This window comes from Limulus polyphemus, unplaced genomic scaffold (assembly GCF_000517525.1).
Source record: "Limulus polyphemus unplaced genomic scaffold, Limulus_polyphemus-2.1.2 Scaffold192, whole genome shotgun sequence".
NCBI classification, from domain to species: domain Eukaryota; kingdom Metazoa; phylum Arthropoda; class Merostomata; order Xiphosura; family Limulidae; genus Limulus; species Limulus polyphemus.
In genome coordinates, this window is record NW_013665802.1 from 814,285 (window position 1) to 830,574 (window position 16,290).

Genomic DNA, 16,290 nt, shown 5'->3' on the forward strand with positions numbered 1-16,290 from the left:
TATATATATATATATATATATATAACATTTTGAATTCTGGACTGAGAGTATTAAAAAAAAGTTGTAAATTTAATATAAATGCATTAAATAACAAATAATAATAAACATTTTTCATATATGATTTAACTAAAAGTGTAATTTACTAAATAGTATCATGCTCCTGCATTGCTATAGCCTGAGAAGCTACTGTAGACCAACGTGCAAACACTGCACAAACAGCTACTTTTGTTCCAGCCTTTCTTCCACAAAGAAGTTTTTGTTTGATATATTCTTATGTCAGCTGATTCATGTTATAATAGAAAACTACATTATTGTGTGATTGGTGCACAAGACTTCAGGTACTAAGTAACAAGATTTGCTACCAAGTGATAAAAACTATTTTACAATGAAACCAAGTGAATGTTTTATAAAAACTGGAGAATGTACTATGCTTGAACAGTCATCATACCAGGTACTGGTATGGTAAGTCATTGACATCATTCTCTTAACAATTGATCCTGAAATAGAATTTACAAACTTTCAATACATGCTTGTCAAATAGTGGAGTGCTGTGATGGTGCAATATCTAACAAACTTTATAGTATACTGGATTAATAAATTCAAGAGCGAAGGTATTGTTTTTTGGTGTAATTCAAGACTCGCATGTTGGAATTTACATTATATGCATGAATTGAATTTATTTATTTTAATTTAATACTAACCAAACTTAAATAACCACAATTTTATCAATATAATTTACTGACATACAAGGTTTATATTCAAATACTATTAGCTGCACCTCAAGTTTGCCAATATCTGTATGTAGAGATATATGTATATGTAAACCACATATATAAATAACTAAATATATCAGAATAAGTTTCAAATGAAATGAATTAAAAATCTACATAAAAGATTGATAAAGCTAACGGTGAAAGTCAATGTCTTTAAAGAAAATACTGTTATGGGAAAATTCTAGTTATACTGAAATAAAAATTACATATGATAAAGATATATACAAAGCAACAGATAAACGTTGGAGATATCAATAAATCTGATGCTCTAAAGTCATTTTCATGAAAATAGTACTTTAGAACATGAATTGCATTTAATTTTCTATATATTACACAAATTACAAGGAAACGATAAGCTGAACAAATACGTATGGTTTTGGATTCTTCATTAAACAATGTTAAGTGCTGCTTGAATAAAGGTAAGCCAATGGATGAGGAAAGTCCACAGAGTTGGGGTTTCCACATGTTTCCCACCAAAATTTTTGGCTCCTTATTTTAAAGCCTTCACACATTTAACAGTGCAGTTACTAGAGTTACAATCACTACAGTATACAAATCAGTTATCATTTGTTGTTGTTTTCTTTGTGAAAAGTTACACAATGAGCTATCTTCACCCTGTCCAACACAGAGAATTAAACCCTGGAGTTTTGGTGTGTAAGTCTGTAGACTTACTGCTTTCTTAAAATATTTTATTGAATCAGTTATCAAAAAAAGCCATTAGCTTCAATTTAAAGTTTGATAATTTTTTAAAGCCCTCCAAATAACTACTCACATATCTACTAAAAAAAAGACAATTTTTACAAATCTCTTCTCAGGAAATAAAATTCTCCATAAGTTTGTTTGTAATTAAGCACAGAGCTACACGGTGGGCTATTGGTGCTATGCCCACCATAGTTATCAAAACCTGATTTTTAGCATTATAAGCCTTCAGACTCACTGCTGTGTCACTGATAGGCTTCTTTATAAGTACTTGAACATTAACATAATATTTAAGGAAAGTACTCCTACAACCATTAATTTTATACGATACAAAATTCATTAAAATAATAAATTATAAACATCTAAGTTAATAACACAATAAAATATATTCTATGCAATATAATTATAAAGATTTTTTTTCATTCTTCTTCTTAATCAGAAATAATATTTAATTATAACCACATTTCCATGAATCAAAAATTATTTTAATTTTTTTTCGAACAAAGTATTCACAAAAAACAAATTATCATGAGCAAATTATAGATGTGTTGAAAAATAAAAGTAAAGCTGTACATTTCTAACACTCACCACATCACCACTATCCAGTTCTTCTTCAGGAAGATGAATCTTTTCAGATACTTCTTGTACATATACTTTTGGAGGAAAGAAGAAGTCAATGATACATACAATCATCTGAAAGGAAAGCAAATATTTCAAAACTTAATATCTGAATATCCATAAATTTATGATTTAAAACTTTAGCTATTACATATGATATATCAGTAAAGTTCATCTGAACAAACCAATGGCTTTAGGTATTGATCTTACAGAAAAAAAAGTTCAAATTGTGTTTATGAAACATTTATACCCCCACTAATGTTATACTGAATGCTTAACACCCTAATTTGATTATGTTGTACTTGTCCACATGATTGGGGTGGATTTTCCATGTACCAGCGACCTTTTGATTCCTGACAATTAATTCAGAGAGAGATGTATAATTCCCTGATTCAACACCAAAAAAAAAATGCACTGAATATTTTTTTAATATTATAACACACAAGTTATCAACTGTGATGACATTTATATCCATCAACATCTTTTTTTTCAGTCTGAGTTTAACTGAATTTTGTTTGTGGATTTATTACAGCTAATAAAAAGTTAATTATATTACATTAAAATGTTTCATAATAAGACAACCATAGTGCCCTCCAAGAACTTAAGAGTTTTTCTGAAAAAATAAAACAATTACACATATTTAATATTTTATATGATGTTCTAATCAATGATGTCTTTCAACTGATGGCATACCTATTGGCCACAAAACCAAAGTCTTATAAAAGATATGAAGTTTATGCTTGATCTTTCAAAGTACATAATATTTTTTCCCCTGTTTCTACTAAAAATGGTTTTCTATATTTGTAAGATAAAATTTATTCTATTTCACTATCTAGTTTATTTTTAATTTATTTATTCAGAAGAATTAAAGGAGAACTGTACAAAGCAATAAAAAAAAAGTGAATCAGATTATATTACAATATCTGTATCCTTATTCGAGACCATTAAATGTTTATAAATGTATTTAAGATTTAAAATTACTTTTAACTAGGCCAAATTTTATTTAATTAGTTATTAATTGAAAGTGTTATGCTTGAAAATGATATTATAAAACCAATATTAGGCCTTTTGTTATTTTGAAACACGATTGTGGTAATTATTAGAGAAGTGCTAATAAATGTTCATTTTATCAGCTTACTCACATTTTCATTGTTTTTCTTAATACTAGGAGGTAGTGACTCTTACATAATCAAATATGTATGTTTCAATAACATAACATAATGTACAAACAACAATGGACCATTTGGTCTTTAAAGGCTGTTCTTGAGAAAAGTGAAAATTTAAGCCAATACTTTACTTTTCAGGAAAAGTTGCTAGCCTCCATTATTGCCAAAATAAATTAAATAGATAAATAAAATAAAGAGGGGCAAGATTTCCCTTTGGTGAATATATATTAGCTTTATTTCATGAAATATTTCACTAAATGATTTTGTAAAGTTTCTTTTATCAGACTTTCTAGAATATTTCTCACCATAAAAGTAAGACTAAATGAATATATAATTTTCTGGACAAAATTTATCACATCCTTTTAAATTAGGAGTAACATAAAAAATTCTCCAATCTTCAGGTATCCACTACAGAAAGTGAACTTAATTTTTCATGGATTAATAAATTTTATGGCTTAGGAATTAGCTTCAAATTCCATCTATTGACTGGTATTAATGACATTTAACACAACATAGCAATATCAATACCATATCTGGTGGAGAAACTGAAATTCACACTTTTACACAAAGATCATAAAATATTTCAAACTCTACAAAGCAGCTTACCAAACCCAGTATAGCACCTAAGATAATGGTTCCTAGTGCAAATATTATATAAGATCCCCAGTAAGGAATTCCATACTCTTCAACTATTTTGTTGTGTGCACTCTGTGGAAGAAAATGAAATAAATGTAACATCCATTACTTAGGAAAATTAAATACCACAGAAACAGACAATAATAGCTAGAGACAGTACTTTCTACTTACAAAAGAGAAAATATTTTTGAAGTCACATAAGCCTTTAATAGAACAACAAACAACTGACTTAAATATTTTACTCATGTGAACAAGTACACTTTAAAATGTATTGAATTAGCATTGTTATTTCATGAACACAGATACAATATATATATATATCAACACATTAAATATTTTAGATAGATATATCTAACACATACTTAAGAAAATTACAAATACATTGCCTAACTAGCTTTCGATACCTTCAACTTATTAATCTTAGCAAGCATTTAACTCTTTTACTACAACCTTCCCTTTGGATGGGTCAAAATGCAAGTCATGTCCTTTTACAGACTTATATTCAAAAACTTTAATATCAATGTATGTCCATGAACTTGGCATGAATACATAGTATGTAATTCAGGTTTTATATCATCACATTTTAAATCTCGTAATTTCAAAAACAAATATTTAATTTCCACCAATTAGAAATACAAACTATACATAACTATAAGCAAGAATATAAAATTTCAACCTCTTGCCTTCTTAATTTGCTGAGACATCAATAAATTTTTCAAACCCAACAGAGAAGCCCCCCTCCTCCCTGACTTTTGATATTGTTTTCTAATCAACTTTACATGGATGATGGACATATAACTAATAAAAAGAGCAGATACTCTTCTGTGTAACTCTTACAAATCTGTGTTTAGTTTGGGTATTGTATGCCATTAGTTAAGGAGAATTACCTGGAGTGTGTTGATGAGATTCACTGCTTTGAATAATAATAGAATTTTTTTAACCTATTTATAGCTTACTAAAAAATCAAGATAAACTGTAGTAATTTTGGGACACTCTATTCGAGTGACCGATATATTTTTAATGTTATAAATTGAGTATTTGAAAGCTACAGGAATTTTCTTTGGACACTTAATCTTGTGAGACGTAGGGAAGATTTTTACTCGAATAAAAATGCCTTAAGTATGCAGTTGGTCTGAAAATTGACAATCCAGATGATTTTTCATACAGACAAATCTTCACAGTGAGAAATTTAATCAATAATATATATAATCCATATACTTACATTCCAAATTTCAATAACTACTTCTTACAATAAACATGCATTTTCTTTAGATACTTGATTCAGTAATCAGTACACCACTCCACAAGAATTAAGCAGGGGTCAATCACAATAGAAAAATAAATTGATAGTTACTGACCACAAAGCACCTGCACTAACTAGTGGGTATCAGTTTACAACAATTTTACTGATAATAACTTTAAACTTGCATTGGGTACTGATTTATGAAATTTTTTTTAGAACAACCTTCACATTAGGGGTGTACTTATGAACTACAACAGATATTGAGAGGTCACCAGAGTGATTTATGCTACAGTCATATCAAGTCACAGTGCACCAAAATGAAGATGCGTAGAAATATCGGCATCATTAAAACACGACATTTGTTTATACAAGAAAGTAAATCCAAGAGCAAGCCTTGATACTATCAGTAGGCATTTCAACATAGAAAGAAATGTTCAGATGGGCAGGTCATGCTACCTAAAACATTTTTTAATCATTATAATTTTTTAAGTTGTATATATAATTTATTGCTAACTAGCAGTTTTCTATATAAAATATTAATATAAATAATGATTTACTTTATATATATATTTTTGCTGTTTTATGTATGACAGAGCACTAATGGTAGGCTACAAAAGTAACTATTTATAGAGATTAACACCCCCTTTAACTAATTAATTAAACTTAAACAATAAATCCTTGTAAGCTGCTACCAATACAGTTTCCATTTTATTTTGTTTACAAGCAAATGGATTGTGTTTCAAACTTTTTGGACAATATTTCTAAGCTATGTGATCAAGATGAGAAGTAGTTGTATCTTTTGTAAAACAGAAGTTTTAAAGTGCAGAGAGCCACTTTAACGCTGGTAAGTTAGACAATGGCCTACTTTGAGTGAGGTCAAATACAGCAATATATCTTCCATCAATTCATCATAGTATTTCCTGTTACCACTTTCTCTGTGACAGAATACTGTTGTTGAGAGCAAAAACCTAAATTCCTACCATGATATACATATGTATACACACACACACACACACACACATAAATTAGTAAATTCCCTTTCAATTGAATAATAATCTCATTAGGAAGCCAGAAAACATTCTTTTTCAATATTGTTTTTATTACTTTTTTGTTTAAAAAACTTTTACATAACTCATTTACTTGTTTTTCAAAACCTAGGACTGATAACAGTATTGAAATGACTATATCTAACTGCAAATAATAAGTTTTAAAAAAACACCTAAAATTTACTTAAATACCTAACTACAAAAAGAAGCTTTATACTCACTCTTAGTGCCATGGAAAGCTTGAAAAAGTAGGAGATAGTAGACATTCTAGGCAGAGACAAGAAAAAATTTCTGAGTCATGCAATTATAGAACTTACATAAGTATGTATCAAACTTATATTTTAAGTCCAATTATAAAAAAAGCAGCTACGCAATTTAGAAAAAATAAAGTCAAAATATTTCTTGCCATAGATTGCATGTATTGTATAGTTAGAAGCCCTACAAAACTGATTATCTGTAACAACAGAAATAGGTGAAACATCTCAACCAACATCAGGAAACAAATGAAAAACAATTACCAGCAGAACTCTACTGGAGCAATGAGTACAAATTGATATGAAATCAGCTCAAACACATGTTAAGAAAGTGAACAAATCGAGTCAAAAACTGGCCGAAATCATAAACATTTTTTAAAATACCAGTGCTTGGGGCTATCACAGAACTTTTAAGTAGAATTGTTAATTACTTACATAATAGATTGGGGTGATTGCCACCATGACACAGGATCAATGCTAGACCATTTCTTTTCTTCAATAAAGTTTATAAATGAAACTTTGTCACGAGATCCCCTGTATTGTCGAAACTGTCCATCTATCACACTAAAAATATGGACAATAAACTTCAGATTTAATTCCTATACATCTAACTTAATTTATTTTATATGTAATTCAATTAAGTATATTTGGTACACAATATATAATAATATAATTTTGTATTTATCCTATCGTACCAGTCTGATTTATGGAATATGTCTAGACTGCATTATAACATGTAAAGTACCTATGAAAATGTTTCTTTTTATTACTCTTACATTCAACTACGTAATATTAAAGTAGTTTAGTGCACTATTAATCACACTGCTTTCATTACAAATATTACAACAGACTAAACCATTATATATTTATTCAAACCTACATATAAAATATAAACAAGAAGACTTACTGATAGATTGTTGGTAACGCTGTCACCATAAACCTTCCACTCATTCCTGCAAAAGCATGTTTAATAGTACCAATGTTAAACCCAAACTTATATAAATGAGTACATGCTTATTATTAAAAAAAAAAACCATTCTAAAATGTACAGTTAGAGTTTACAAGTCAATTTGAAAACCTGATTGCACTTCTTTCTACCGGATTAACCAACAGGTTATTGATTTATTTGGGTAATGTGATGACATCAGGTTCATAGACCTTCAGTCACAAGTTAAACTACTTCATTTTTTAAATGTTCAGTACCAAGCTAATCTATTATGATACATTATTGTTATGTCTATCATTTCACTTTTCTTTGTTTGTTTGGAATTAAGCACAAAGCTACTAAATGGGCTATCTGTGCTCTGCCCACCACGGGTATCGAAACCCGGTTTCTAGCGTTGTAAGTCCGCAGACATACCACTGTGCCACTGGAGGGCCTTTTCTTTGTTAATTACTTTTCAATTTCAAATTTCATTCTAACCTTTTCCAGTCACGAGCTGGTCTATTTCTTATCTTATATAATAAATTTTCAAACTAAGTTAGACTCATGGGAGCATTCATGCATGTATGCTACAGACTATTCTTTCCTCTTTTTTTTTTTAAACCGCTACTGACAAGGACAGAGCAATCAATATTGGACAAATACTTCATCTGTTGTCACCTGGTTCTTATATAAGTAGTAATTCAATTACATATTAAGTGGTTAACATTAATATTAAAAACTATCGACAAAAAATTAATATAAATACATTACTTAGCAAATGTTTCTTATTAATTGCCAAAAGAGTTGTTTACTCAACCAAAGGGAATCAGCAGAAGCAGTTTTAACAAAGCACTTCACATCTTCCCATCTGAAAAAGTATTCTCAAACATCTCACAAATGTATTGCTTGAACAAGAGTTTGTAAACAAATTTTTCCTTTCAGGTTGACTATTGTTTCTTTCTAGTTATGCTATGTCCAGCAATAAATTAAAATTATGTTATATTTCTACCTAATTACTGCTTCTGGAGAAAATATATTAAGCAGATTGTCCAAGAAGAGAAGTCACCATAAGAACAAAACGAAACAAACCAGTGAATGATCCACTATGGAATAAGAAGATAAATTACATCATAAAGTAGAATAAACTGAAGATTTTGTATATCTTTGATTAATTTTGTATCTATGATTTCTTCATTTTTGAGCTCCTCCCACAATTTTTGACAAAATTACTCAAACTTTTTTTCTTAGGCTTTTTGCCTCCCTATATATAAAACAACAAATTAAAAGTAATGAGGGGGCTACAAATACGAGGTAAATGATTTTTTTGAGGTTATAAGGTTTGAATGAGCAGATTTACTTGAGAATTTGTATTAACAGAAGTCATTGAAGAAAAAATTATCTAAATTCAGATTTTAGAAATTTTCTAATTTAACCCCTTACTTAGGGGTCAAGAGGTTTGTGAATTCTTAGGACTGTATACATGGATTTACATGAAAATTAGCATGAACAAATAAGAGATTGTTGTATCCACATTCAGGTTTTTGGAATTTCCACAATAAGGATTCATGGTAGATATGTGGAACCTTAGGAATATTGGCTGTAAGGATTTACTTGAAAGTTGACAAAACAAGTAAATGGTCATTTAAAACATTTTTATAGTTTTCTTGTGAATTTTCATAAGTTATTCATTAATAATGTACATTATGACTAATTTTGTACAACCTTTTAAATGGAATATTTTCTGTTTTATTTCATTTTACAGAACTTCTCACCTTCCAAAAGCTGGTCTTTAAAAAGCCAACTTGGTTACACCCAAGAAGGGTTAAGTGTTAAAACAGTATTATATACTCAACAAAAATAACTCATTTCCTCAAAAATTCAAATGTAAGACAAGAACTTGACACACATGCACAAATATCAATCACTTCTTATTAAATAATCATTCAGAGTTTAAAATACCTGGGTTTTGGGTAACATCTACACTTCCAACCTTTATTCCCAAATCATCACTCCAGTCTGAGAACTCTTTCCAAACAGGTTCTAAAGCCTTACATGCAGGACACCATGGTGCAAAGCTGTGAAAGAAAAATTAATGAGAAAAAAACGTTTTACAAACAAAAGGAATCATGGCCATACATGTGAGAAAATAACTGGAAGGATACATTAACTTCTTGTATATGTATTAAGCTTTTGAATTGATCATTGAAAATTGAAGATTGTAAAAACTAAATAACCAATTTTAGAACTCACTCTTAGTAAATTTGACAATTCCAAAAACATATTGTTACCTACTTAAACAATTTTAACTATGAAAAGAAGTCTTAACTATCATTCAAAAGTAGGTGATGTTCCTTTCTCACATTCTTACTTACAATATGATTCTATTTTAGCAACTGATAGTGGGTGATGAAAGTTTTTTTTATTTCTGACCACCATTAGACCAAACACCCAAAAAGTAATATAAATAGAAAAAAAGGAGGCTGAAAATTATGAATTAGCTTTCTCTACAGCATGAAAAACTAAAGATAACTTGCTTCAGGTGTTTAGAATTATCAGAAATTTAAACAGCCTTCCTCCAAGTAGTAGAATACAAGCATAGAAAGTGTAAACTATTAATTGTAGGTAACTGGATAATATGTAGTGCAACATGTGCATCCCATCATTAAGGTTTTCTTTCAGAAAGAGAAACCTTGTAAATTCAAGTGCCCTAAAAATTTCTTTGAAATTATCTATATAATTCGTTACATAAATAAGTTTGTTATTTTTACCTGGGCACTTTTGTTTTCCAAAACCTATCAGTACTGTTTTGTATCAGACATGTAATTTCTGTGGTGTAGATACATTAGAATAGAGAACACTCTTTAAAGTGTATAACCAAGTTTAAAGACAAATAAAGAAAACTGACAAATAAATGATTAAATTCCAAATAAATAAAGCTTGGCTGTGGTGTACATAATCTAAATTTTTGCAAAGTATATAACCTTAAGCAAATAGACCCAAAGGCCTTATGTTTATCATCTTTGTACTTTCCTTTACTACCAAGTCTAACATCCAACTTGAAACAAACTAGATGTGACTTTCACAAACCCAACAAAGAAACCAGCCCAATCTGAATACAACCCCTTACAATTATAAAATTATCCAACAAAAACTAAAAAGGAATTAAAAACAATAAAATTGATACTGCGGGACCTTTTAGCCCAAGGGATGTCTTGACTTCCAACTGCCCTCAACAAACAGAAAATTAAACATTAAATCCAGCAATGATTTCCAAATATTCATCAGCCTTTTTATAAAGTTGCATCTTGCACAATCATAGATAGAAATTTGTTTCACAGGTTTATAACCTCACTGGTAAAGTAAACCTGTCTAAACTAGAAATGTGTCTGATCTTTCCAGTTTATGGCCTCTTGTCCTACTGCACACAGAATTGAACACAAAAAATTATGATTCACCAATCTTATCAATTCCCCTAACAGTTTTGACTATTTCAATTAAATCATCCCTTTTCCATCTCTTTCCAAAAGAGAACAAGTTATCTTCACTTATCTTCATATTATAAGCAATACATAATCAGGACCATCACATAGTAGTAGCCATCCTCTGAACTATCCCCAACAATTCAACATCCTTCCTAAAATACGAGATGCTAAAACTGAATAAACAATCCAAATAAGGCTTAAATCAACACACAATCTAATAAACATTCCACAAATTAACAATTCTAACAGAGAAAATATTTTTCCAAATAACCAGCCTGGATTAGGGCTTATTTCCTCTAATATTCAAGATTTCATCTTAAATCTTATTGTTCCATCACCCTAGTAAACCCATAAACAGTTAATCCAAACCCCTAATGATTTTAACTATTAGCATCAGGTTATCTGTAGTACTTCTAGGCTCCAGATAAAACAAGTTCTAGCCTTTGAGTTTCTTCATAACTTAAATTTTTCAAACAAGGAACAATTTTAGTAGTCCTTTTCTGAACTTTTTTAAGCAAATGAGTATCTTTTTCTATAATAAGGGGACAAAGTTGAACACAATACTACAACATCCAACTGAGGCTTTGTGCAATGTAATAATAACTTTACAATTTCTGAACTCAAAATTCCTGTAAATAGATTCCAGTCCACTATTTACTCATTTTTGCTACTTCCAAGTATTCAGCCAAAGGCTTGAGGCTTTTATCAATCACCATACCAAAATTCTGCTCTTTCTTCACAATAAAAATAAAGGCATTTACAAATTTCCATACCTTACATGCCTCATTTCATGTTTATCAATACTGAAACTCATTTTTCACATATTAGTTCACTAAGCAAAATTCTCCAACTCCTTCTGTATAATAGAAACATATTCCAAAAAAAACAGCCTTGCCCACTAGTAAATTTAGAAATTTTCTTGATTTTACAGTAGTCCATACGATTTACAAAGATAACAAGCAGTAAAGGTCACAAAATAATTAGAACCCTCTGATACACAAAATGGCAATAGTCACATTCTCCCTAAGAGAATGATGGTCATTTATCTTTATCCTCTGTTTTCTACATTCAGGTCAATTTTTAAACCATATTTTGAGTTTCCTCAATTCCCCAAGATCTAAGTTACTAATTAACTTACTGTAACTTGTAAGAAACTTTGGGAAGCCTAGATACACAACATCAGCAGGGATATACTCACCAAACAAGAAATTCCCTATCATAAAACCCAACTCTGAAGTTCAAGATGCTTTTCCAATTTCCAAGTAATCCATAAATGATTAAGTTCTATTATATTTATATACCCAGCACACTGGAAAATAAACAGTTCAAGATAAAAGGGAATACATAGGCCTAACTTAATTTAAGCCTAAGCAAAAGTTTGTTTGTATACTCTTAACATTTAATTGAAGTAAATTAAAATTTTTTAAGTTTAACTTCAAAATTAAATTTAAATTAATCATACAATTCAACCATCCACTCTCCCGAAAGCATTTCTTGCCAGTTATCTTCATCCAGTGACAAGAGTTGTCCCTTGCCTAAGATTGTAGGATATAAATTTATGAAACATGTCAATAAAAATAAACTTTTTAAAAGAGATTTGCTCGAGCAAAGAGACGGTAAACCATTTACAACTTTCTTGATGTTACATATTCCCCAAGTAGCCATGTTGCTTTTTTATGTTATGTAGGAGCGCCACATCAGTATGATTAATAAGAGAATTCATAATAACACTCTTTTAAATATATAATAACACATAGCGATTATTTTAACAAAATACATTTGCGTATAGCATATATTATTTGAGTTTTAGTTTGCTTTATTATATTAATGTAAAGTAAAATAAGAGTTTTATGTCATTTTTCCATATACTTTAAAAATAATAAATAGAAAAATCGTAACCAGCGCACTGCAACAAGATAATTAAACATTGTTAATTTAAAAAGGGGAATAAAGTACCGAAAAAGTACAGTTCAAGCAAAATGTACTGTAGACATGGAATCAAAATACGGATTTGTAGCTTGAGAAAATAATGTAGAGACTGTTTCCAGCTTAGTTTGTTTACTTTTGTTAGAGTCCCCAGTTATATGCTTGAAAATATAATCTTTGCATTTTTATTGAACTGTACTTTATTCCCCTTTTAAATTAACAATTTTTAATTATCTTGTTTTTTAGAGTTTTTATATGTCCGTTTAGGGATAATAATTTTTAAGCTACATATGTGCACATGTATTCAGTTGAATGTTACATGTTTTTCAACAATTTTCTGCTGCATTGACTTTTTCCAACCCAGCCATTATTTACTGAGCCAGTTGGTTTTGTGCCTGAGGTTTCATGTAAACACGCGTTTAACAAGCGTCGAGTACAGAGGAAGCCGTTCACAACACCATCGCATATATTATGTATTTGTAGCCACGTAAATCAACTTTTTGAATAGGTTATGAATATTCTCAATGTTTCATATAATATTTCTGTCTTGGTTGTGGTTCAAAATACCCAGCCGATTTTGCTGTAGACTTGTGAAACAAAAATATGAATAATAATAATAAAATAATACTAAAATACGCACTCACAATTACAGCGAAGTACGAAAATCAGTAGAATAAATCACCATTCACAAGAGTAAAAAAATCTACTATGTTAATCGTCTACTGTAAGAAAACTCACTGAAATAGTCATAGAAAACCACGTAGAGACAAAATACAACAGCGAACTCAAGAAATGATGAATTCTCAATGTGTCAGTTTCCAATTAATGCACATTAGTAAAACACCAGATTTTGTTTTAACTGGGGAAAGTGAGGCACTTAAAAAAATTCTTCAGGGCGAAAAAAACGAAGGCGCTTGAATTGATTTTAAAACTACCCTATGACATAATCAATACTGCATTCATTACTATTATCCAGGTTTTAGTAAAATATTCGTAGCCGTTTCTTTCTGAAGTGGCTTATAAAACTATAATCAACAGTAATATGGCTGGAGACACTGCTATAAACATACAGTCTTATGTTGGTAGCGCAGAAGAACGTAGAAAATTTTAGGGGGTGGAAATCTCGACTTTCAAGAATCAACTTAAAAATAGCCCTACAGCCTTCGTAGGAGTTTGTTTACTAGATGTGCATAGATTTTGGCGCAGTATACGTAGCCGTTTTTGCTGTAGGCTTTGGTGCTTGAATAGCTTCGAAGAGAAACTTAGCCAGTAGCGATGAAAAACTGATAAAATCTCTCCTTCTCTTTAAAGAATCAATATTAAAATAGTGCTATGAGCTGCACAGGAGTTTTTTGTTGGTGAATGTTTGCCCAGGTTTTAATAAAACCTTCATAGCCGTATTCTTTAGGCTTGTAGAACAAGAATAATATGAATAATCACTTGAAGAACAAATGGATGAATTTTGAATTTTGTTTAACAAGCGGAAAATCAACTTTTTTTTGCTATTATCGATATTTTAACAGCTATAGCCACTGAGATGAAAGGTCTTGAGTGTTGTTTCAAGAACAAGTCTGGTTTTTAAGATGGTTTTGCCAGTATGTTCTAGTATTATTTTTGTGAAATTTCTGAGCGATCTCTATTATGAACCACTATCGTGGTTCGCAAAACCAAGATTTAAATAAATGTTAAAGAAAGATACGACAATTTCTGTTCATCCCAGATCTACTATTTACACTCCTGCCACACATTATTATAAGTACATGTTCATTTGTTAAAAGTAGCGTTGTGTTATAATCAGACATGTTCCCCAGTGGGTCAGCGGTAAGTTTACAGACATACAACACTAAAATACAGGATTCAATTCTCCTCGGTGGACAAAGAGTAGATAGCCCATTGTGTAGCTTGACACTAAGACAAAATAATTTTTGTAATTTGATGTGTCGGTCACCCGAATGACTGGAAAGCGTAACTTCTCAAGTTTCGATGTACAGTTGGAAAATTATTAGATGAGTAAACGTTACTGCGATGTCCAAATACAGAAATGTTTCATGTATTTTCAGATATTCCTCCTCTATCTCTACTATAATTTTTTCAGAAATGTAGTTATGCAATAGGATTTTAAAATAAAACTTAAATAGTTTCATTGATTGAATCTTTAAAATACATTGTATTATAATATAGTGAATTTATTGTTTTATTATTTTATAATGATTTGTTGCAGATTTGGCTAATATATTTGATCGTGTTGTTTGTTATTATTATTTTAATCTAGATGTTATCATATTGTTAAAAAAATTAGTATGACTCTACTATTAGTAAGTTTTTATTTTTATGTATCTTTAATGACCGATAAACAACCACTTGTAAAATATTCTCATAAAGGGACAGGCGTGTTTGGATAGTAGTATTTCCATCAGCAAGGAAGGGATGACAAGTGCAGTAAGACTTATAAGAATAGTATACCGTTTATTACAATATGTTTAAAAGAACACAGAATCGAAACTAGAAATAATACTTTGTTGTTTGCAACTAATTTTGATATTTTACTAATATTTTCCCTAGTTGCCAACATGATCTGTTTCCAGACAATTTTACTTCTACTTCAAATAATTTTTATAGCATTGAGTTTTCAAAGTTACACAACTTTATTGTAGAATAACTCTTCATTTTCAATGTCTTCTTGTGACTTCGCAGCAAAGAAACTACTCCATTAATTTCAATAATGGCGCAACAAATACATAAAGTGTTGAAGATTACTTCATAATTATTTCTTATTTCTATACTTTTTTGACTCAATTTACAACAATAAGACAAAAACTGATCTTATGGTAGAGTTTGGTGACCCATTATCAATCGTTTTCTGGTTAGCGTTCTATACGATTACCTAACTCTAATAACGTGTAGTTAGAGGACTGAAGTTGGCTGAGTGGAAAATTGAAGGGGATGAACTCTACATTTTGTGGGGACACATATTGTAATGTTTAGGAAATTTTAAAATAATTAGAATTTTTCGTTAGGTGCGGCGGCTACAAGGGAGGTTAATGCGCATTTTGGGGTAACTTCAACCACAGCAAGACCCTCCTCTCACCGTCGCTGCTGAATCTTATGAGACATCCACAACCCCAAACTGTGAGGTGCGTTCCTAAGGTAACAGACTGTGAAATAGCAACCGTACAATCCGAGGACGCTAACCACTAGGCCACGCCTGGCCCACACGTGTGAAATGTTGGTACTAGTATATGCATTTGATAAAAGTGTGGGTAGTTTGGTAGAATGAGCATGTCAAGGAACACTGTGATGAGTACAGTAAGTAACAGTATGATAAGTAGCATGAATGTGATAAGTTTAATGAAGTAACACAAGTGCTACAAGTGCCATGGACAACTTGAGTGTGATAAACCTGGTGTGATTAATGTGGTAAGGAACATGAGTGTGATACGTTTGACAGGTAACAGGAGTTTTATGAGATCAGTTTAGAGTGAATGTGGTGTATCCCTGGTTGAGTGCAATATGTGATTTAGG

The 16,290-nt window shown here is 30.4% G+C and overlaps 1 protein-coding gene across 1 annotated transcript in view; it reads right to left on the minus strand.

Moving 5' to 3' along the window:
• The window catches only part of LOC106478241 (thioredoxin-related transmembrane protein 1-like), a 14,390-nt gene extending 1,864 nt beyond the window's left edge, over positions 1 to 12,526 (minus strand). Inside the window, exons 1-7 of the mRNA XM_013938768.2 lie at positions 12,305 to 12,526; positions 9,320 to 9,435; positions 7,343 to 7,388; positions 6,871 to 6,999; positions 6,403 to 6,448; positions 3,863 to 3,964; positions 2,061 to 2,165 (exon numbers count right to left, since the gene is read on the minus strand). Of these exons, the coding sequence (XP_013794222.1) occupies positions 2,061 to 2,165; positions 3,863 to 3,964; positions 6,403 to 6,448; positions 6,871 to 6,999; positions 7,343 to 7,388; positions 9,320 to 9,435; positions 12,305 to 12,507 (747 nt within the window). The 5' untranslated portion in view covers positions 12,508 to 12,526. The remainder of the gene's footprint in view (positions 1 to 2,060; positions 2,166 to 3,862; positions 3,965 to 6,402; positions 6,449 to 6,870; positions 7,000 to 7,342; positions 7,389 to 9,319; positions 9,436 to 12,304) is intronic.
• Between the last annotated feature and the right edge of the window lie 3,764 nt (positions 12,527 to 16,290).